General features: G+C 42.0%; 1 protein-coding gene across 1 annotated transcript in view; it reads left to right on the top strand.

The window, feature by feature from the left end:
- The window catches only part of LOC147750925 (ankyrin repeat and FYVE domain-containing protein 1-like), a 176,911-nt gene that overhangs the window by 48,746 nt on the left and 105,992 nt on the right, over nt 1-22,173 (top strand). Inside the window, exon 2 of the mRNA XM_086931741.1 lies at nt 15,753-15,849. Within this exon, the coding sequence (XP_086787867.1) occupies nt 15,772-15,849 (78 nt within the window). The 5' untranslated portion in view covers nt 15,753-15,771. The remainder of the gene's footprint in view (nt 1-15,752; nt 15,850-22,173) is intronic.

The raw sequence follows: 22,173 nt of genomic DNA, 5'->3' as shown, positions 1-22,173 counted from the left end.
ATCAGTGATGTGTAGGGTATTTCAATTAAAATACTCGTACAGCCCGAATTTAGTCTATTTTTGGATCTGGATTCGAGATGGAATTAAAAGGTTTGTAACGTGCGTTAGATAGTTGTAAGGGCTCTCGCGCACTATAGTTAGTGATTTAAAAAGGTCAACATGTTGCAGCCCTTGGCTGCCTAGTTAGGTCAAGTGGTCTTTCTTCAGGACCAAAGTGGAGGGTGTGTTGAGACCGTGGGCGTCTCAGTGAGTGTGATCTCCTACAAAAGAAATTGTCTTTTGTACAAAATTAACAAACAGACAGGGGGAGGGGGCGGGGGGGTTTATAGGACTTCTGTACAGAAGTTTCTGTTTTAAAAAAAAACCTCATCTTGTTACAGGAACTGGAAAATGGCAATACTTGAAAAGAATACACACAGTCATGGCAAAGAACCACTCTCTCATTTCTTGTTAGGCTCACCCATGGCGCCTAATATTACATACGTGTTTTGAATCAAACTGTGGCAAAATTTCTCTGCTCATTCTATAGCATCGATCTTATGTTCACTGTAAAGTGATCATACGTGGTTCCATTTAACCTCTTATTCGAGCGGATCCAGTGGCACGATGTTGCGTGCTGGTTTGCCGCTTTCGTTCTATTTGTGCCGGTCACTCTATGTTGTTAGCTGCCACGCTCTTATATTCTGTCAATTGTAAAGAAAGTGCCTCATTTAATGGAGCACTGGTGCATCGGTATGGGCTTAGGCTAGCGGAATTGGATGATTTTACGTGAATATGGCCACCTGCGCGCTCAATGGCTTAGTCGCATGCGTTGACTAAGTTATCCCACATTTCCACGGATGGGTTAATCCATATTTCCAAGGACCACCTCCGATGAACCCCCAAATGCAACATCAAACAGGACCAAATTACCAACAAAGGCTTCCTTTTTTAGGAAGAGGCCAAGTGAACCAGAGATCGAGACTGAAAGGGGTGACTTGGTCAGACCAGGCACGACAGGTCCATACCAGGAGCATGACCAGAGCAAAATCCGAAACAAGCACAATGCCCTCGTCGTAAACCTCACAGATAAAATCCTCACAGAAGAGCAAGAAAAAATTCTATATAGAGGTCTAGGATATGTTCCTACACCTAACGTAGACATTTTCAAAATCAAATGTGAGATTGCAGAATTCTGCGGGAAATTGAAATTAAAAGCTTTCTTGAACAATCAAGAACCCCCCACTCCAGACGGAGACACTTCCCTGCGGAGGAAGTCAAAATTCTGTCCCTTGAACTCACAAGTTCCAATTGAAATTATAACCTTTGAACAAGCCATCATGAAAGACATTGATGAACTCAGAGACACAACCTATAAACCCTTTCAAAATGTTTCAAAAGCTGAACAAAAGGCTCTTGATGATCTGAGGAACGATGGTGAGATCATGATAAAGCAGGCAGACAAAGGCGGGCCAATAGTCCTTCTTAGCAAAGAGGGTTATAACCAACAGTGTATGGACCTTCTCTCAGATCAAAAATTCTACAAAGTAATCACCACAGACCCCACACCGAGACTACAGAGGACCATTGCTCTGATGGTGGAGGAGGCAGAAACAAACAATTGTATTTCCAAGAAAGAGGCACAGTTCCTAGAGACCAGAACCCCAAAAATACCATACTTCTATTCATTACCTAAGACCCATAAGGCACGCAATCCACCACCCGGAAGACCCATAGTCTCTGGTATTGGTTCTGTACTTGAACCACTTTCTCAATTTGCGGATCAATACCTTAAACCAATAACGCAGAAAACACCCACTTACTTGAGAGACACCAGAGACCTTTTGAATCTCTTACGAGATATTAACTACTCAGAGGAGGGTATGATTCTGGTGGGGCTAGATGTAGAGAGTCTCTACACTAGCCTCCCCCAACAAAAGACCTTGGACACCCTGGAAACACTAATTTTCAACAATGATTGGCATCATAAAACTCCTAGACATTTCGTACTCGAGTGCTGCAGGTTGGCCCTTACTGAAAATGATTTCCAATACAATGATACCCTATACCAACAGTGCCATGGCACTTCGATGGGTAGCACAGGAGCACATTCGCTCCAAGTGTGGCCGGGCTCTATGTCAGCAATTTTGAGGAAACAAATGTTAACAACTCCAACAACCCCTATCAACAAAAAATATTATTCTGGCAGCGTTACATAGATTATATCATCCTTATTTGGGAAGGTGACGTGGAGAGCCTCAAAAACTTTCATTCATGGATCAACACAAGAGATGAATGGCTCAAGTTCACGTACACAGCTGACAAACAGAAACTTGATTTTTTGGACATCACCATCTATGCTGAAAACTATACTTTACAAACAGAAACTTATTTCAAACCCACTGTAAAAAACAGCTTACTTTCATATCAGAGTTTTCATCCTCGTCCTCACAGGGAAAACCTCCCTTACAGTCAATTTTTAAGACTGCAAAGGAACTGCAGTAAGACAAAAGAATATAAAAAGCAAGCAAATGAGCTCTGTGAAAAACTAATGGATCGTGATTTCCCTCCAAGAGTCATCAACAAATGCAAGAAAAGAGCGAGGAACCAAAATAGAGACAGTCTATTGGAATCAGCACAAAGGGCCCCTGAACAAGACCTGATGACATGTATAACCACATACAGCACTGCGTCAAATAATGTAAAAAAGATAATAAACAAGAATTGGAGAATCCTGACTTCTGCAAATATAAAGTGGCCTAAACCAAGGTTTGCCAATAAAAGGACGCGTAACCTCAAAGACATGCTGGTCCATACCAGACCACCGCCAAAGAAACACAAAGCAGAGATCTCTCGTCTATGGGATCACGCCCCAGTCACAGGACATTTTCCTGGTGGTTCATGTTCAGTTTGCGCACTGACGAAGACAGTTAAAACGGATACAATTACTACCCGACCTAAAATGGACAATGAGAAACCACACCAACTGCAATACCAGCCATGTGAGCTATATGATCACATGCTTATGCGACAAGCGCTACATTGGCATGACGTGCAGAAAGGTGAAACAGCGGATCTGCGAACAACCGAGTAATGTGAAATGCAGGAAAAGTACACCAAAAATGTCTACTCATTACATAGAGGCAGGCCATACGATTGAAGATCTGAACTGGATTGTTTTAGCAACCCTCAACAACAAGGACCACAATGCGGACAAAATCCTCTTTGAAAAAGAACAAAGGTGGGTGCACAGACTCAAAACTGATTCACAGGGACTGAACGATAACATCCCCTGGTTGAGTCTAAATAACTAGATATTGACCACACCATGGAACCACTGAGCCAAAGTATTATGTTGTAACTGAACTGATGAATTACTATTACCCACACAACAGTCCAATACATCTACAGAATTATTTCTAAAATTTTATTTCATCAATACTGATCATAGAAATCATGCCCCCTATCTACAAATGCAAATCACATCATAATTGATTAATTTTCTCTTTATTTCATTTTTTCACCCTAAAACACTATGGGCACTTTGACACTTTCGGAAGACAGACTACTGCTTTAAAACTGCAAGTCTTCTTCCACTGTCAACTCGAGTATCGAGAACACAAATGCACAGCCATAAGCCCAAATAATCCCAAGATTTGCATGATCCTAGTATTTTTATGCCAAACACATTTGTTTAAATTCCACGCAATTCTGGGCATTAAATACAAACAGAAACAGAAGATAGACTTCCGCATAAAACCGCTAGTCTTTCCTTGCTGCAAACTCTCCTCTGCGATATAACGACACCCGAAAGAGATATTCGTCTCCCGGGCCCAGAGTGGTGGAGTCAGCACAAGTCGTGGCTGGAGCGAGACCGCAGGTAGCAGATGGACACGCCAACGCTGTTGAAAACTGTAACTTATTACTCTAACCTTTTTTCTAAATATCTGTACATATTATTTCAGTAGGCCTCCTCGACTCAATGGGAACCCGTTGAGGCACGAAACTAAAACCACTGAAGGTATGTGCGGCATCCCTCTGTTAACGTAGTCAACGCATGCGACTAAGCCATTGAGTGCGCAGGTGCCCATATTCACGTAAAATCATCCAATTCCGCTAGCGTAAGCCCATACTGAGGCACCAGTGCTCCATTAAATGAGGCACTTTCTTTACAATTGACAGAATATAAGAGTGTGACAGCCAACAACATAGAGTGACCGGCACAAATAGAACGAAAGCGGCAAACCAACACGCAACATCATGCCACTTGATCCGCTCGAATAAGAGGTTAAACTGAACCACGTATGATCACTTTACAGTGAACATAAGAGCGATGCTTATAGAATGAGTAGATACATTTTGCCACAGTTTGATTGAAAACATGTATGTAATATTAGGCGCCATGGGTGAGCCTAACAAGAAATGAGAGAGTGGTTCTTTGCCATGACTGTGTGTGTTCTTTTGAAGTATTGCCATTTTCCAGTTGCTGTGACAAGAGAAGTTAAAAAAAAAACAGAAACTTCTGTACACAAGTCCTATAAACCCCCCCTGCCCCCCCCTCACCCCCCCACTGTCTGTCTGTTAATTTTGTATTACAGGTACCCTGAGACCTAACCAGGAGAAGGATTAATAGATCCCTTTTCTCACTTCTGTATTCGAAAAGACAATTTCTTTTGTAGGAGATCACACTCACTGAGACGCCCATGGTCTCAAACCACCCTCCACTTTGGTCCTGAAGAAAGCCCACTTGATCTAACTAGGCAGCCATGGGCTGAAACATGTCGACCTTTTTAAATCACTAACTATAGTGCACGAGAGCCCTTACAACTCTCTATCGCACGTTACAAACCTTTTAACTCCAGCTCGAATCTAGATCCAATAAAGACTAAATTCTGGCTGTACGAGTATTTTAATTGAAATACCCTACACATCACTGATCACTACTGCTTTTAACCAGGGGTGAACCTCCTGCTGGAGGATGTATAACCACTAACCCTATGATTATTCGAACATGTGACCAACTAGCGGAGTATCAAGATATACCGCTTTTTCGACCATCAAACACGTGTATGAGGGTTTTTTACTTGGGACATATTGGTACGCGACCTGCATACCCAGGTTATGCAGGACACCTACTTGATCTTTTGAATTTGAAACTAAGGAAGCTGAATGGATCACGTCTTCCACTATAAAGAGGTACACCAGTCAGTCTGAGTGTAGTTGCAGAAGCATCAGAGGTACTAAACTCTGATTAAAATATTCCGTCTGGCCATCAGTTTGAGAATGACAAGGCAACCTCGATCTGAAGGAACTTAAAACAATGTTTTCAATATCGGGATATGTACTATGGACTTTGATCAGAAATGATAACATGAGGCAAGCCATAGAGGCAAAATATTTTGTGCAGAAAACTTTGTGTCAATGTTTTGGCTGAAGGAATATTCTTCAGAGGAGTGAAATGAGCCATTTAAAGAAACATATCAACTATTCCCAGCTTACGGGGGTGGTCCTGGTATGAAATCAGTTGATGTAGTGTACAAGGGTTCAAGTGGGATGGGTAAAGGGTTAAACAAACCTGAAGGTCGGGTGTGAGAATGCTTACTTAGGGCGCAGGTTGGACAAGAGGTGGCATAATATTCAGTGTCTCTGCAGACAGTAGGCCACCAAAACCAACAAAGTATAGGTTCTAAGACCGATTTGGTGCCTCTGTGACGATTACGAGGGAGTAATGGCACATCTTAAGTACTTTAAGTTGAAAATTCGTAAAGGGTATGAATAAGTGGCTGACTCTATCTGCTTTGCGCTGTGTGATACAAGTAATGCACTGTGGGCGCTGAGAACGAGCGTTTTTATGTAATAGCGATTTCTAGCTATTTTTTAAAATCATAAGTGTATTCTTGTAACTGATTTTAAAACTGTGTGCACTTTACTTCTGAGCTGACTAATAGCTCGGGGGTCACTCACCTACGGTACTCCCGCCCCGGTCCGCCGCGTCCATTCTGGGCGTTTGTTGCTGAGGGTGAGGAGGAGCCCAGCACTTCCGGGCTTATTGGTGTCAGGTCAGCGCTCTAGCTGCCACTCCCCTCCCTATAAATGTGTATGGGAAAGCGACCGCGCAGAGGACGCGTGCAGCGGGCGCGACGAAGGCACGCCGAAGTTGCGCCTAAGTTAAGCCCGTCTGCGCCCGTCCGCGGCCACACGGGGCTCGGGGCCAGAACCCCTGTGCAATCCAAGCCTATCCACATACGATAGGGGAGACAAGAACTGCTCGATCTATGTCCTTCTAGCGCGGGTCCGTGCTGGCATACTATGGAGGTACTAACACTTCGAAATTGCTCAATGTGCCACTTTAAAAACCAAAGAGAACCGGCTAGTGAGACAGATAAAGGGAGGGTCATCGGAGGCCTGTTAAACTGTAGATCATTAAGCAAACACAGTAATCAGATATGGGAACTCCTTCTGGATGAGAAGATGGATGTTCTTTTCCTAACGGAGACATGGCTAGGGGAACACTCAGACCCTGATATAATTGAAGCAATCCCGCCAGACTACTCACTCTTCAGATTAGACAGGAGCAGGGGGAGGGGCGGAGGAATTGCCATTGCTATAAAGGCCCCACTTGAATGCACTCTAGTGCCCTTGCAAATAGACAGCTGCGAGGCCGGCCTTTTTACTCTTAAGCTTGGACAGCAACACGCCGTGTCGGTAATCCTTGTCTACAGACCCCCAGGAAAGCTTAAGGACTTTAAATCCAATCTAGTGGAGGCTATAGCGCACTTAGCCATTAGGAAGAGCCGACTCCTAATATTAGGTGACTTTAATATCCATCTTGAGGATGAACTATCCAAGGAAGCGATAGACTTAAAGCAAGAATTGCAGGCCCTACAACTAGAACTAAAAAAACAATGTCCCTACCCATATACACGGCCACTTATTGGATCCTGTTTTCTGCAGCTGGAATGGAGTAAGGGTCAGTACGCCCATACCTGTACCCTGGTCGGATCATTTTTTCATCCCATTTAAAATCCACAGTCCATACACAGATACCCACAGAGGGAATAAAAATAGTTATCCACAACGTAAATGGAAGCACTTCTCACAAGACACCTTCAATCAACTATTAAAGCAAGGGGGTCCACCGGTAGGCGCTGACTGTGAAAGCGCTAATAGCAAACTTGAGAGGCGTATTCTATATGCTCTAGATGCGTCGGCTCTGATGTGCCTATCGAAGATAGGTAGCCGAGGTAAAAAGTCTCCCCCTTGGTTTACTCCCGAGCTGCAGACTGCCAAATCAGAGTGTAAAAAACTAGACCGGAAATGGAGGATTGACTTCTGCCCTCAAACTAAGACTACTTATAAGGAAGCACAGAGGAAATACAAAGTTAAACTGCGAGGAACAAAGGCCATGCACTATGAAAACCGTATTGGGGAGGCAGAAAACTCCTCGAGAGAATTGTTTAAAATGTTTAAAGAAATCTCAGTGGTATTAAATACAGATGCACCAGGTAATGACTCAGTCGAGGAATGTAATAGAATAGCGAACTATTTTGCAGGAAAGGTCAAAGATATCTATGCGACCTTCTCGGGCAACATGATATGTGGACGGGACTTTGAGGAAAAGGCGGGGGCAAGTAAGGTGGAGAACTGTCTAAAGGTCTTTTCGGTACCCCCTCCAGAGACACTAATCAGCATCTGTCAGGGTATTAAATCTGGCTCCCCTCGGGACCCAGCACCACCTCGGGTGTTGGGGGAGAGCATCACGGTGCTGGAACCTTATATTAGGCATGTGCTTCAGGTCTCATTTGCCTCTGGAACACTCCTGGATAACTGGAAGAAAGCAGTAGTGCTTCCCATTAAAAAGAAACCCAATGTTAGCCTTGAAGTTCTCGAAAACTTAAGACCTATCTCCTTACTACCGTACCTGGCCAAAGTGGCAGAGAAAGTGGCCAACATACAACTAATTGCACACTTTGAGAGGAATGTAGGAGGTTGTTCTTCTCTATCAGGTTTCCGACCGGGCTTCTCTACGGAGACGGCCCTTTTGAGAGCGACGGAGACCCTGCGGCAAGGGGCGAATTCTGGACACACCATGGCACTGGTAATGCTCGACCTCAGTGTGGCGTTTGACACTGTAGCTCATGCGATCTTGATACATTGTCTAAACAAAGCAGGTGTCACGGAGTCCGCGTTAAGTTGGCTGAAAGCATTCCTCACTGACCGAAGCTTTCAGGTCCAAAGGGACTCCTTTAAATCATCTGCCATAGAGCTAGAACAAGGGGTGCCTCAGGGCTCAGGCTTGAGCCCAAGTTTGTTTAATCTGTATATGGCCCCCTTGGCAGAAGTGGTGCAAGCGTATGAAGTGGAGTTAGTCTCCTACGCCGATGACACCCAACTGCTGATCTCCCAGTCCCAAGCTCCCGCTACAGCGGCATCTAATTTCAAGGCCTGTATGCAGGCCTTGGCAGGATGGATGAACTCTCACTGTCTAAAGCTTAACGGCTCCAAGACGGAGGTTATGGTGATTGGAGGGAGCAATTCAAGCTGGACAGTGGACTGGTGGCCAACATGTCTAGGCCCCACGCCCACTCCCTGTAAGGAGGCAAAGAACCTGGGAATATGGGTTGATCCCAAACTATCCTATGAGGTACACGTCAACTGTCTAGTGGGAAAGTGTTTTGGGATACTAAAAACTCTCAATCACACCTTAGACTTACTCCCGCTGGAGGCTCGACGTACCATGACACAAGCTCTGGTTACTTCCCGTATGGACTACGGAAATGTTCTGCTCTTAGGTGCCACTGAAAAAAGCTAAAGGCGACTGCAAGTCCTTCAAAATACAGCCGCCCGCCTGGTGCTGAGACTTCCTAAAAGAGCAGCCTCTAAACCAGCTCTTGCGGCGCTACACTGGCTACCGGTCAGAAAGAGAGTGATGTATAAAGTGCTCCTAATATGCCACAGGATTATATGGCACAAAGCACCATCCTATCTTCAAGACCTGGTACACATTTATGAGCCAACTAGAACACTACGCTCAGTAGGAGCGGGTTTACTGAAGATCCCCCTCGTAAAAAGAGCAAAATTGGGTGGCCGCTCTTTCAGACTGGTAGCAGCCAGGAACTGGAACAGACTCCCGATTAGCCTCAGATTGGAAGGATCTGAAGTCAAGTTCAGAAAACTCCTCAAAACCCACCTGTACAATCTTTAAAACACAGCTGAGCGGAGGAGCCTTCCTATGCTTTCTGAACGTTTCCTATCTCCATAGCGCGGGGACACGCCGAGATGGCGTCACCAGGCGCTTTATAAACCTCTTTATTATTATAATAAGGCCTTGCCCTTGAAGTAGAACTTGTCTTGTTTTCAAGCTTGTCCTTGCAAGGATTTCCAGTCTTCTTTAGAGACTGTAGTATAGCTAGATAGCACTTTTTCAAGGAAAGATTGAGTTGCTCTCCCCTTCTAAAGAGGACGGGATCTGGCGTTTCCCAAAGCCTTCTGAGGGACATTTGGGCAAATACAAATTAAATGTTTGGGCGATCCACATTACATATGTAGCCCATATTTCCATCAGTGTTGTTTATCAGATTCATAAAGTGTACCACAAGTTAGAACAATTTGCATTGGTTCTTCACTGGAAGGTATAGATGATTCTGAGGAGTGGCTTCAGCCCGCCAGACTGACGGTAGGGCATTTCCCAGAGACTATAGAGTTTGAGCTCTACACTTATCTGGCCTACGTTTATATAGGCGATATACAATTGATAATGATTGGTTCATCAGCGTAGAGATTGTTTTTAGCTCAGATTCAATGCATTACTTCATCCCTTCGCTCTTTTCAGAAGTCCCGGCAAAAAAGTGTGACAAGGATCTGCTCGATCTATCTTGGTTGCCTTGCTGGACATCAGAGAGAGTTTCTTCGGTGGAGCTCTCAAGACAAAGTCTTTTAAATATTCGCTTAATGGCTGTGAGGCAGGTGGAATAGTTGGACAGACTTGGATCTTTTTGGGCTACTAGAGGGGTCACCAAAGCAAGTGCTGGGCCAGACAGAGCACTTATAAGGTGTACGGCCGTGGCTCTCTCTAGAGAGAATTGTGCTGGATAGAAGGCAAAAACCATAGTCAATTAATCCAAACATTCCTTTAACTTGTTTGGATCTCCAGAAAAGAAAGGAGTAGCTGAAGAAATGGTTGGAACATCAGAAGCTCTCACCGCAAGTGCTTGGCAAACCACCATATTCTTATTACATAGTTGTTGGGAGTTCCTGAGATTGCTGTTGTACCGATTGGACCAATGCTTTAGTTTGGTGGACTTGTTCAGCGTGAGCCATATATTGCACCCAATCCATGCTGTCTGAGCTAGGACTGGAAGTAGGCATCGTAATCTGTCAAATCAGGTGGAGGACTTCTGTTCATAGGTCTTTGAATGCAAGAGGATTTCGTAGCCCAGCTCTAGACAGTCTGTCACAAATAAGAGCGAACCCTTCCAGTAGTCACACTACAGACGACGCTTTGAGCCCCTTAGCAGATAGCACCTCTCAGAGAAGTTCAAAAGGAGTAAAAACACAAAGGCAAACAAAATCCAATAAAGTCAGTGTGGCACCAAGATGACAAGGTGCAAGAAGAGAGGACACTGAAAACAAGAGTAGGCAGCAAGAACACTGCTGGAGACAATGAATAAAGAACACAGAATTCTAAGAACAAAGGGAGCGACGAAACAATTCGACAGAAGTGAAGAAGTGTGACGCGAGCAGGAAGAGAAATCTAATCCCTTAAATACCCAAAGGACAGGAAGTTACCTCATCAAAATAGTGCTAACCTCTTAGGTTGGGAGCATCCTATAGAAAACAATGGATATCCGCTATCTTGGTTTGAGTACATTTAGTCCCATGAATCCTTCCTAAAGGATATTGGGATAAAGAAATAAGAAGCCATTGTGTCTTACAACAAGGCACCCGGGGAGAGGACTGCAAGACCCTGCACTGGTGGGCCAGGCATCTCAAGGTAATGCCTATGGGGGCCCCCCAGCAGTCTCTGCTTTCATGCTGACCGCTGTGCTGCACATCCTGCTGTATTGAGCAGGACACAAAAGAAGCTGTCTAGCGGGGCGCATAAGAATAAAAAAAAATTAAAAAGGCAGCTTGCTTTATAATCCATAAGCTCCCCACTGGTGCAGCCAATACTTAATTGTATCCAGTGTTTGCTTTTGGTGCAAATACAACATATGCTGCAATTAAGGTTGATGTACTTACAGAGAAGCATCAAAGAATTCATGTCACTGTCTTGCTTCGCCCTAAAAAAAAACACTTCCACACAATGGCCCAAATATGACGAAGCAGGAGACATGGAACACAACCACACCTAGAAAGGGATTTCACTTTATAAAATGCGAAGACTCTTTTTAGAATAAGGCTTAGAGTTTTATTAGGGTTTTATTTATGCAATGCTCTCTAAAAGATATGCTTTCCCAGATGTCAAATGAATAGCATTCAAATGAAAATAGATATATATATATTTATATGCAAGCAATAATAACTCACTTGGCAAATGTAACTGTTGACTGCATGAATAATAATAATGAATAAACAAGCAGCAAATAATACTCTACGTCCTGCAAGAAATCAGAAATATATATACACTAAATACATCAAATGATTACTTTGGATGTGCACTCTGACTCACTCACACATCACAAAGAAAACACCTCAAATGACCATATCAACTGGAAACTGATTATGTATTCACAAACAGTCACACATCAAAATGGCACTTAATCAAAAAACAAACACTTCACCTGGCACAAACACTGTATCTCAGCCCCTTCCAGACCCGGGGATTTACAGCCGGGGTTAAGATCCTCAGCAACCTGGGTTCCACTGTACCGAAGTAGACGCGTCCTTCCCATTTGGATTCCGAAATCCCAGTTTCTAAGTCAACAACCCTCCCCTTTATAGTCTCAATACACACTAAAAGGTTTGAGAGTCTTTCCTTCAGCGCCAAGGAAACGTACCGGAATTGGCCACCTTCTATGTGAGCATTCCAGGGCAAAAGGAGTTCCCACGTTCCCTCTACATTCTCACATGTTCCAGCTTTTATCTTAACGAAGCTTATGAAAGTATCTATCTGCCCTGCATAGCTAACTGCAATAACCGATACAAAGGACTAGCTGACTTTTAAAAGACTCAAACTCCAGCAGCCTATTCATTTTCTCCTGGCACGTAAGAAGGTTGGAAAGAATTTTGGCTGAAGTAGATTGACTGGATTTTCTACCTAAATATAAGGTGATCTGCTTTCTAGAAACGTGGGCCTTCAGGGCAGTTTCGGTCTCCGGTTTCTTGCCATAAAGAAAGACAATAATTGCCACTCATCTGGTAGTCTTTCCATATAACTCTCCGGAGGAATCAATAAGTATAACAACATTGCATTTGAATTACCCAGATAATAATTTACTTCACTGGTAAAAAAGTATACTTCCACTCCTATGAGTTTGGTAAATGCCTATATTTCCCCCGCCTGCATCAAAAAAAGAGAGATGTGCAGCATCTAATAGTATACCGGAATGCACTACATGGTGAATATACAGGTAAAATATTCATAATCGCTGGGAATTATAATCTATACCTTGCGATTAGAGGCCATGATGACAGAACAGAACTACCATTGGCAGGAACCTGATAAGTAGCTCCTGTTCAGGGTGAGGATAAATTGCAGACGACTTAAATAAAAGCTTCTTAACCAATTCATCTGTGTTATACACATCCATTCATCAGAAGAGAGAGGCCATGCTAGATTGTGCTTTTGTGTCTGCCCCCATGTTTGTTAATGTACATAAGTTCACTATTTTTTGAAGACTTAAAAGTGATCATTGACAGGATATAGATGAGTGACAGTTAAGGAAAATAAAAGGGTCATCCTCAAATAATAATTTTTTGAAACTTTGGAAATCTTATCAATTCAGCATTAAGGCATTATTGTTGATTACACAAAATAGTCTTCTTTCTAAGCATATTTGGAACCCCATGGTAGAAAATCTACTAACTTTTCCAACAGTGGGAAACAAAATGTAGGTTCTGATACACACAAAAATCCATTGTTTAAGCGAGAATTAAGGATCATAAAAAGAGTGTTTAAGCCTCAAAAGTCGTTAGGGAATCCATATTGAATGGAAGAAGTGGCCAAGCCGGGGATATGATACAAGAACGGCATAGCTTGTTTCACTTGTAGGTAGTGCTTCAGTACCCCACATAGGGGAAGTAAGCACAATATAAATGTTGCTATCCAATATATCTCTGCACAGTTAACAATCATCTCCCCAAATTATGAAACAGTGAGGCAGTGCCTTTCTAGTTTGTCGACTGTACCATCATTTTCATCAGAGCACAAGTGTGCCTCCAAAGGCTGCTTTAGGTCATGGAGACGTACTGCAAAGTTAAGAAGTTGGAAGTTATCAACAACAAAATTAAGATTATGGTGTTTGTACATAAACGAAAATAGACTGGTCAGTGATGCTTCTGCAGACAAAATGTGGACCTTATGCTAAGTTGTGCCAACTTAAAAAATATCTGGGTGTATAGTACCACAAAAGAAGATGGCATCCCTTTGCCTTGACAGCAAGAAAACAGGATGTTTATCATTTACCCATGTGATTCTTAATCTTGCGAAAAAACATACTGGCCCATTTTTTGTTACCAACATTAAATGTCATCAAAAGAAAGCTAGGGTCAACTTTATTGTAAGCAAATAATTATTTTGTGGAAAGCTATGACATTCACTGGATCGTGCTAGATGCAGTTTATACAGAAGACGCTCCTAATTGCCCAACTCAGCACAATCAAGTTCAAGCTCAATGGACAATTATGTGGAATTAAAAAAAATATATCATCGCATAAGAGGAGCACCAGAGGGAACATTGAAGCCTTTATATTGGGATAGGTTTCACACAATGTATGGTCAGCAGTCACATCCTTAGTTAGGATATCTATCTGGTGTAATAAATTGATTAGGAGTAGGAAATGATTTGGTGTCAGCTGTCCATCTTGCTTCATTTAATGTTGTATTGCAGGACTACGTGAGAGTAAATTCTTTTTATGACAGTTATTCTGCTTTTGCACAGAGGAAGCACATTTGTCCAGTGTTAAACTCATGGATTCATTGATGTATATATTTTTTAGGCTCTTAATCAGAAAATGTACATCAATTTTGAGGTTTTAAATAAATCAAATCCGACCATGGGACTAACATCTTTTATCTTTCACAGGCAAGGTCAAAACCAGGTTCGATGTATGTTTGTTCATATTGAGTTTGCTTGTTTATTTTGTAATTTGTTTATTAAGCAAATGTTATACCAATAATTCAATATCTCCTCGTCATCCTCTCCCCCAGTTATCTATTTTTCTTGCCGTTCAGTATAAATGTACTTTGTTTCCCATTGTTTATTCCTTCTTAGACTAACAAACAATCAAAATCATAGATATCAATGGTTGTCCATTAATACATTATTGAAAAGCATGGTTTATTCAGGAACATGGATGCAGCTTTTAAAATTGACTCATGTTGCCCGTAAAGTAAGTCCACCTCTCTGCAGATGTTGAATAATTAATGATTGTTTCTTCTGAAAGTAATTGGCAATTTATTTGCAAATCTGTTATTTCATGCATTTAAGTTTGGCGTCACTCATTTCCCCCACACTACTAACTTGAGGGTTCTTGCGCATTCTCTTTGTCACTGGTCTCATAGTCCAGAGAGTCTCACTCCTCCTCTTCACACGTTTTATACATTTTAGTAGTGACTTCCTCATTTCCCTATGTAATCCTTAACGATCTCTTACTCTGTCCTATTGTTACTTCGACTTACATTTCAGTGTGGTCTCATACCTTTCCTTAGAGATATTCTTATACGGTTCAGTGATTTTTCACTCTTTTCTTCCCTTGTTAATTGTTCCACACATTGTGCATTGAGTTTTCATGATTCCCCCATCACTAGTCTAATACACTTCACTAAGTGTCATTTCGCTTGTTCTCCTCGTAACAGATTTCATACTCTATACTTTATTAGAACATTGGAATGTTGGGAGCTCCATTGAAAACAATGGAGTGCTCTGGGCTTATAATGGCTGGTATAAGCCCGGAGCTCCAACATTCCAATGTTTCTTTGTTCACAGCTCTGGCTGTGAACAAAGGCTTCAGGGAACCTGAGGGGATTCCAATCCCCTCACGCTCCCAAAAGGCTTTGTTTTTTTTGTTAGAACATTTTGTCCTCTAGTGACAGAATGTTCTAATAGCCTTATAGCCCTTCGCAGATGGGCTATACCGCTATTAAAGTCCCTCTCCCTTGTTCAAGGCCCTCGCCTTCGGCTCGGGGCCTTTAACGCTGGAGAGGGCCTTTACTAGCCGGTATAGCCCTCTACGGCGGGCTATAAGGCTATATTATGGTTTCACTTACTTGCCTCTGTACTGGTGAAGTTCATTATTATGGGGTCTCGCTTATTGGTTTCTTAAGTCTCTTGGCATCTTCCACTTCAGCAGGCTAGGAACTCTTTTCAATGTAGGAAATTAACTTTATTTGCAAAGTGTATATCTTCCACTTAGATCCCAGTATGTGTAAGCGGCAACTGCTCCACACAGTGTGTTGATTGATGATAAAAGTAGTTATGCTTTCACTCTTTGTGTGATATATGCGAAAGTCGAAAATTCATGAAACTTTTTTTCAAATAACTCAGTCTGACACCTTTGGTGTCTGCATTCTTTAATTCAGGTCTCTAATCACTCTTTCTACTTCCTTCCAGTATCGGTGAAGTGAATGACATGTTTCATGTTACAACAACTGGACAAGACATCTCTGACTTAGTACAACAGGGAGTAGGCACCAATCATTATGATAAGGTATGCTTTGTTTGGTTCCTTATGCCAAGATCATTGTGTCATTCCTTGACTACTTATATCAACCCATACGTTGTATATGTACCCTACTGCCTCTTAATTTACCTCATTTTCTCCACTCACACAATCTCACTCCCCCCAAGGCATTCTCTTCTGACCCATCTGAAACCAATTTCCTTCTTTCCCACCTGAAGGGTTTCATTGGGTTATTGCTTTTGTCTGGAACGAGCCCTGGAAGGCCATGGCACACTTGACGAAGAAACCATTGACTATGTGCCAAGCATGTTTACCTACTGGCCATGACTGGTAAAGGGGAGATGCAAAGAGAAGCCTGGCAGTGGGTGGCCTTCGGGTTTGGTCAGCCTGAGTCAGGGAAACGCTTGTCAGTTGACAAGTCTATCTGATTGAAAGGCTAGTTTTTGAGTACCTAAATAATGGTTGCTTAGAGGGGGACAGCATGCGTTAAGAAGGATTGCATTGCAGAGTCTCAGGGTGCCGCTAGACAATACTTGTTCCTTTGCCTTTGTGTTTCCTTGACCTTTCCTTCTTTGTCCCTTTCTATACCTCAGGCTTTACTTTGAATGATGTCTCAAAACACCAGAGAAGAGTAGCTTGACTGCAACCTAGTCGATTTAATTTTTGTTTTGTATAGATGGCGTTTAACACAAGGATTTGATGTGAACTGAAAGGTGCATCCAGTAAAGTATTTTAAGATGCAAAAGACCTGCTCATTTGTGACCAGGTTAGTGGCTGCATACAGGATAGCGCTGCGTGTCTGGTTGGCAGGACGAGGACCTGAACAGCGCAGAGCAAGTTGTTTGGAGGTGGCAGTTCGATTCTGTGGAGGAGAATCAATAGGTAGCTTTCTGGCTGAGATTGAGATGGTTTTTCCAGGGACAGCATGGTGCTTATGTGAAGTCTACAGACTATGAATAGATGTTGAGCCAGGAAAAGAAGCTGTCACAGTTCATGTTTGACAACCTTGCTTGGATTTGAGGCTGAAACATGTTACTCTTGATGTGAAGGGTCTGCATTTCGATCAGGTTGAAAGGTGTTAAGGCAACATTTGTAGTGATGGATATTGTTGCTGAAAGCCCCTTAGAGGTATAGTTACATGTAAGTTAATTTTTATAGGACTAAATCCCCTTTTGAGCAAGCAGGACTTTTGTGTTCATGTACATGGAAATTTAGCTCTGGGAGGCACCACAACTAAATGGAGAAGCAGTATTCGGGTGGAGTCCATTTATAACAAGCATTTGCAATGCAATAGGTCTCGCATTAGGAAAGTTTGAGCTATTGGTATTGTAAATGACACATTTTTTATTTATGTGTTGGTTTTGAAAATAGCGAAATTAATAGCTTTGTCATTTACAATGCCAATAGTTTTAACTTTCCCAAATGTGACACCTATAGCATTTGTAATGCAATATGTGTTGTATTTACGTGACTTAGATGTATTGGCATTACAAATAACAATGTTTTTTTATTTTTTTTAAATAATTAATACTTTTTAAAAAGTTATTGGAATTTATAAAGGCAATAGCTTAAACTTTTGTGAAAATTATGTTCAGTGTAGTTTATTGTGAGGACAATCCAAGAACAGAAGTGAAATATTAACATCTTTTTGTGACATTTGCAATAAAACTTGAAACATTGAGAAAACATATTTGAACCAGTTGTTGCTGAATGGTTGCACAGATTGATGCTGTGGTGGCGCTGAGTGATGTTGTGGTGGCGTTCAGTGATGCTGTGGTAGCGCATAGTGATGTTATGGTGCCCCTGAGTGATGCTGTGGTGGTGCTGAGTGATGCTGTGGTGGGGCTGAGTGATGCTATGGTGATGCGATAGACAGATAGAGTGAGTGCGATAGATCGATAGAGTGAGGGCGTTAGATAGATAGAGGGAGGGCGATAGATAGAGGGAGGGCGATAGATAGAGTGAGGGTGATAGATAGATCGATAGAGTGAGGGCGTTAGATAGAGGGATGGCGATAGATAGAGGGAGGGAGATAGATAGAGGGAGGGCGATAGATAGAGTGAGTGCGAGAGATAGGAAGATAGAGTGAGGGCGATAGATAGCTAGACAGATAGGTAGAATGAGGGCAATAGATAGCTAGAGGGCGATAGATAGCTAGAGGGCGATAGATAGATAGATAGATAGATAGATAGATAGATAGATAGATAGATAGAAAGATATATAGATAGAGTGAGGGAGATAGATAGATAGATAGATAGATAGAGTGAGGGCGATAGATAGATAGTGTGAAGGCAATAGATAGATAGAGTGAGGGCAATAGATAGAGGGAGGGCAATAGATGGATAGAGAATAGATGGATAGATAGATAGATAGATAGATAGATAGATAGATAGATAGAGTGAGTGTGATGGATGGGATAGATAGTGAGGGCGATAGATGGATAGATAGAGTGAGGGTGATAGATGAATAGATAGAGTGAGGGCGATAGATGGATAGATAGATAGAGCGAGGGTGATAGATACGGTGAAGGTGATAGATAGATAGATAGATAGATAGATAGATAGATAAGGGTTAGATAGACTGATGGCGATAGATAGATAGATAGATAGATAGATAGATAGATAGATAGATAGATAGATAGATAGATAGATAGATAGATAGATAGATAGATAGATAGAGGGCGATAGATGGATAGATAGATAGATAGAGTGAGGGTGATAGATGGATCGATGGAGTGAGGGAGATAGATAGATAGATAGATCGATAGATAGATAGATAAGGGTTAGATAGAGTGATGGAGATAGATAGATAAATAGATAGATAGATAGATAGATAGATAGATAGATAGATAGATAGATAGATAGATAGATAGATAGATAGATAGAGTGAGGGTTATAGATGGATAGATAGAGTGAGGGCCATAGATGGATAGATAGATAGAGTGAGGGTGATAGATGGATAGAGTGAGGGTTATAGATGGATAGATAGAGTGAGGGCGATAGATAGATAGATAAATAGATAGATAGATAGATAGATAGATAGATAGATAGATAGATAGATAGATAGATAGATAGAGGGAGGGCGATACATAGAGTTAGGGCAGTAGATAGATAGAGTGAGGGCAATAGATAGATAGATAGAGTGAGGGCGATCGATAGAGTGAGGGTGATAGATAGATGTGTGTGGTTGTGTGTGTAGTTTTGTGTGGGTGTGGTTGTCTGTGGTTGTGGTTGTGCGTTTTGTTGCGGTTGTGGGTGTGTGTGTGGATGTGTGTTTGGGTGTGGTTATGTGTGTGGTTGTGTGTGTGGTTGTGTGTGTGTTTTGTGTGTGGTTGTATGTGTGGCTTTGTATGTGCTTGTGATTGTGTGTTTAGTTGTGTGTGTGTGGTTGTGTGTGTGTGGTTGTGTGTTTGGTTGTGTGTGTGGTTGTGTGTTTGTGTGTGTGTTTGGTTGTGTGTGTGTGTTATTGTGCGTGTGTGTGTTTGTGTGTGCTTGTGGTTGTGTGTGTGGTTGGGTGTGTGGTTGTGTGTGTGTGAGATTGTGTGTGTGGTTGTGTGTGTAGTTGTATGAGTGGTTTTGTGGTTGCTTGTGTTTCAGTTCTTCAGTGTAAAAATAAAATAACCACAACAGCCAGAAAAACCGAATTAAAATATACAAAATGAGCCACCACTAACCCCCCAAAGAAACTACCTGGTTGTCCGAGCAGGAATCAGTGCTCATACGACATGAATGATTCAAAGACATTCACTGCCGATTTATTAAGAGGCCACATCTAACCCTGCACTGCAGAAATCTATGCTCCGTGCTCTGCACAGCAGTGGTAAAGGGTGCTGTGTGTGCGCACACGCCGCAAAAGTTATTGCGATCGGATTAACGTGATAAAGCCACATGGCAGCTGTGGATGAAACAGCAAGCTTGTGGCTGTAAAAAGCATGTAGAAAGCACTTTGTTCTGTAAAGTACTAGTGAATTCCTAAGAAACTATGTAGTACGGTGGGGTGTATTTTACAGCGCATAAATAAGCAAGCGATGACTCTACATGCTATGCGTGTATTTCGTTGAAAAAAGTAGATGTTACTAGTTGTCATTCCTACTAAATAACAAAAAAGCAAACGTAATTGTATAAGCAATACCCAACTGTTTAGTTTTATAAAAATTCCATATAGTAAAAGTAAGTAAAGAAACCCGTTTAAGGATAGAAACTTAAAGGTATTGTTCTCCAATTTCGAAAAGTACTTTCACACCCTTAAAAATTTGCAAAAAAAAGACAATGTTGCTTGTAATTTTAGGAAAATTTCTGTGTTTAAAGCAAAAGTTGTGGAGCTTTTAGCGTCGGTGATGTCAAGGTATTGAGATGTCAAGGTATGGCGTTGAAGCAAGAAGAAATGGCAAATGCTAGTTTTGTTTCATTTAAGTAGCAAACTAGTTTGGAAAAGAAGAATAGTGCTTTTTAAATAACAAAGGTTTCGTACTTGACTTTAGTCTCACAAAGAAATGTACGTGAGCTAGCGATGCTTTGCTAATGTTTACTTGTCTGCCAAGTAGGTGCGAACGTTACAGTTAAAGGATGAAAGGGTAGGTTGAGGGGATGTTCCAATTGTGCGGGAACAAACACAGCAAGAGGCAAATCGATGGCGACATTGATAAGAAGGTGCTTTCCTGCCAAGTAAAGAAGTTGTAAACATTGCGCTGCATGTGGTCAAGTACAGGGAGCCTTGCTTTTGGCATTGAGTTTAGAGGTAGACAAGCCGGTGGCCATGTAGTATGTAAATACTTGCAAAAGGGATAAGCTTACAAATGTGTAACGCAGCACTACAGACAACAGCGGAATTACTTTACAAAAATAATGTTTCAAAAATGTAATCCTATTACCTAAATCTAAACCGCTTTGATATAATTCCCCCTTACAAGGTTCGAAAAATATTCACATGTAAAAGGCATTAACTATGTTGACTAATGCATGTGTAAAATGTTATTAATGAAATGATTACCATCGAAGCAAAACATTTCCACCCTTTCTAAATGTATTTTTTTGGGTCTAATATTGGAATGCTGGTAAGCGCATTCAGCGTCATGAAGCCTAGAGCAAGGTGAAACAAGCTCTTGGCATTGCTGTGGGGAGAGGGGGAGGAGAAATGCGAGACACGGCCTGGCGGCTGTGAAAAGTGTGAAGCAGGGGGCGGGGGAGGAGAAATGCGAGACAGGGCCTGGCGGCTGTGAAGTGTGAAGCAGTGGGCGGGGTAGCGGAGCTCTTTGGATTGAAGCTTTCGGAGGCAGGCGGCTCGGGAGCGAGGGAAAAGCGCGTGCTTGTGTTCACGTGAACTGTTTGAAATCCGCCGATAGTTTGAGAACTTATTTTGCCCACTATAATTCTCCCCTATCCATTCCTTGCGGAATGGGATAGGCGCGACCTAAAAACCGATGCCCAGGATGGAAAAGGTGAACCAGTCCTGAAGAGTCATGAGGAAGCACATGGGTGACCATTAGATTCCAATGGTCTGTTTATGTTATCTGGTTATCAGATACATTCCAGGGTTACGGAGTGCCTGTATAGTTATGGTTTCACCATATCATCAGGGTTCGAACCTAGAGTGCTCTGCTTGAAGCTTTTAGTGTGGTCTTAGATTCGAATTTTCTTTTCTGCTGAAGATAATTATTTTCTGGTTCTGTTTGAGAGTCAATAATCACAGTCTGTAAACCTGTGAGAAAATCTGCACCACAGAGACCGGCAACCAGTTTACATCTTAAATATAAAAATGGGATGACACCTAATCTAGTTCGATTGATGTATGCATAGGTTTTTGCGACCATAGAATCTGCTATTATACTGAAGTAATGCTAGTTGGTTATAGATTGGCAATTGTACAAGATGTACAGTGTAGTGATGAGGATCAGGAATCAGGTGTTTGGTAATACTGATTGTGATCATTTTCTCATCCAAATTTGATCACTACAGTTCTTACATTGTGAGTTTGTGCCATGTCTAAAGCCAGAAAGACCCAGGAGAACCCCAAACTGAAGAGTGCAACTATGCATTAAAAATAAATGATTGCAAGTAAAACAGGCAGGACTACGAACACTCCTAGCCAGTATAAGTGACAATAGTAAATACATTTTTGGGGAAATAATGCTGCTCCTCCATTGATACTGCCACACCTTGGTGATACAACTGTGTACATTAGGAATGCACATTCTCTGTGGGCTTGAATCTGAAGATATTAACCACTTTAAGAGTAAAGTCATTACTGATGGCCTGAACTAGCTATGGGATTGGAAAATGCTCAGTTCATTTATCAGTAGGCAGTCACTTCCCTTTGACTGAATCCTCCCTAATATTTTTCCTGTTGGTTGAA

Source organism: Lissotriton vulgaris, chromosome 1_1 (assembly GCF_964263255.1).
Source record: "Lissotriton vulgaris chromosome 1_1, aLisVul1.2, whole genome shotgun sequence".
Taxonomy (NCBI): Eukaryota; Metazoa; Chordata; class Amphibia; order Caudata; family Salamandridae; genus Lissotriton; species Lissotriton vulgaris.
The sequence above is the reverse complement of the archived record's forward strand: the minus strand, read 5'-3'. Positions and strand labels throughout refer to the sequence as shown.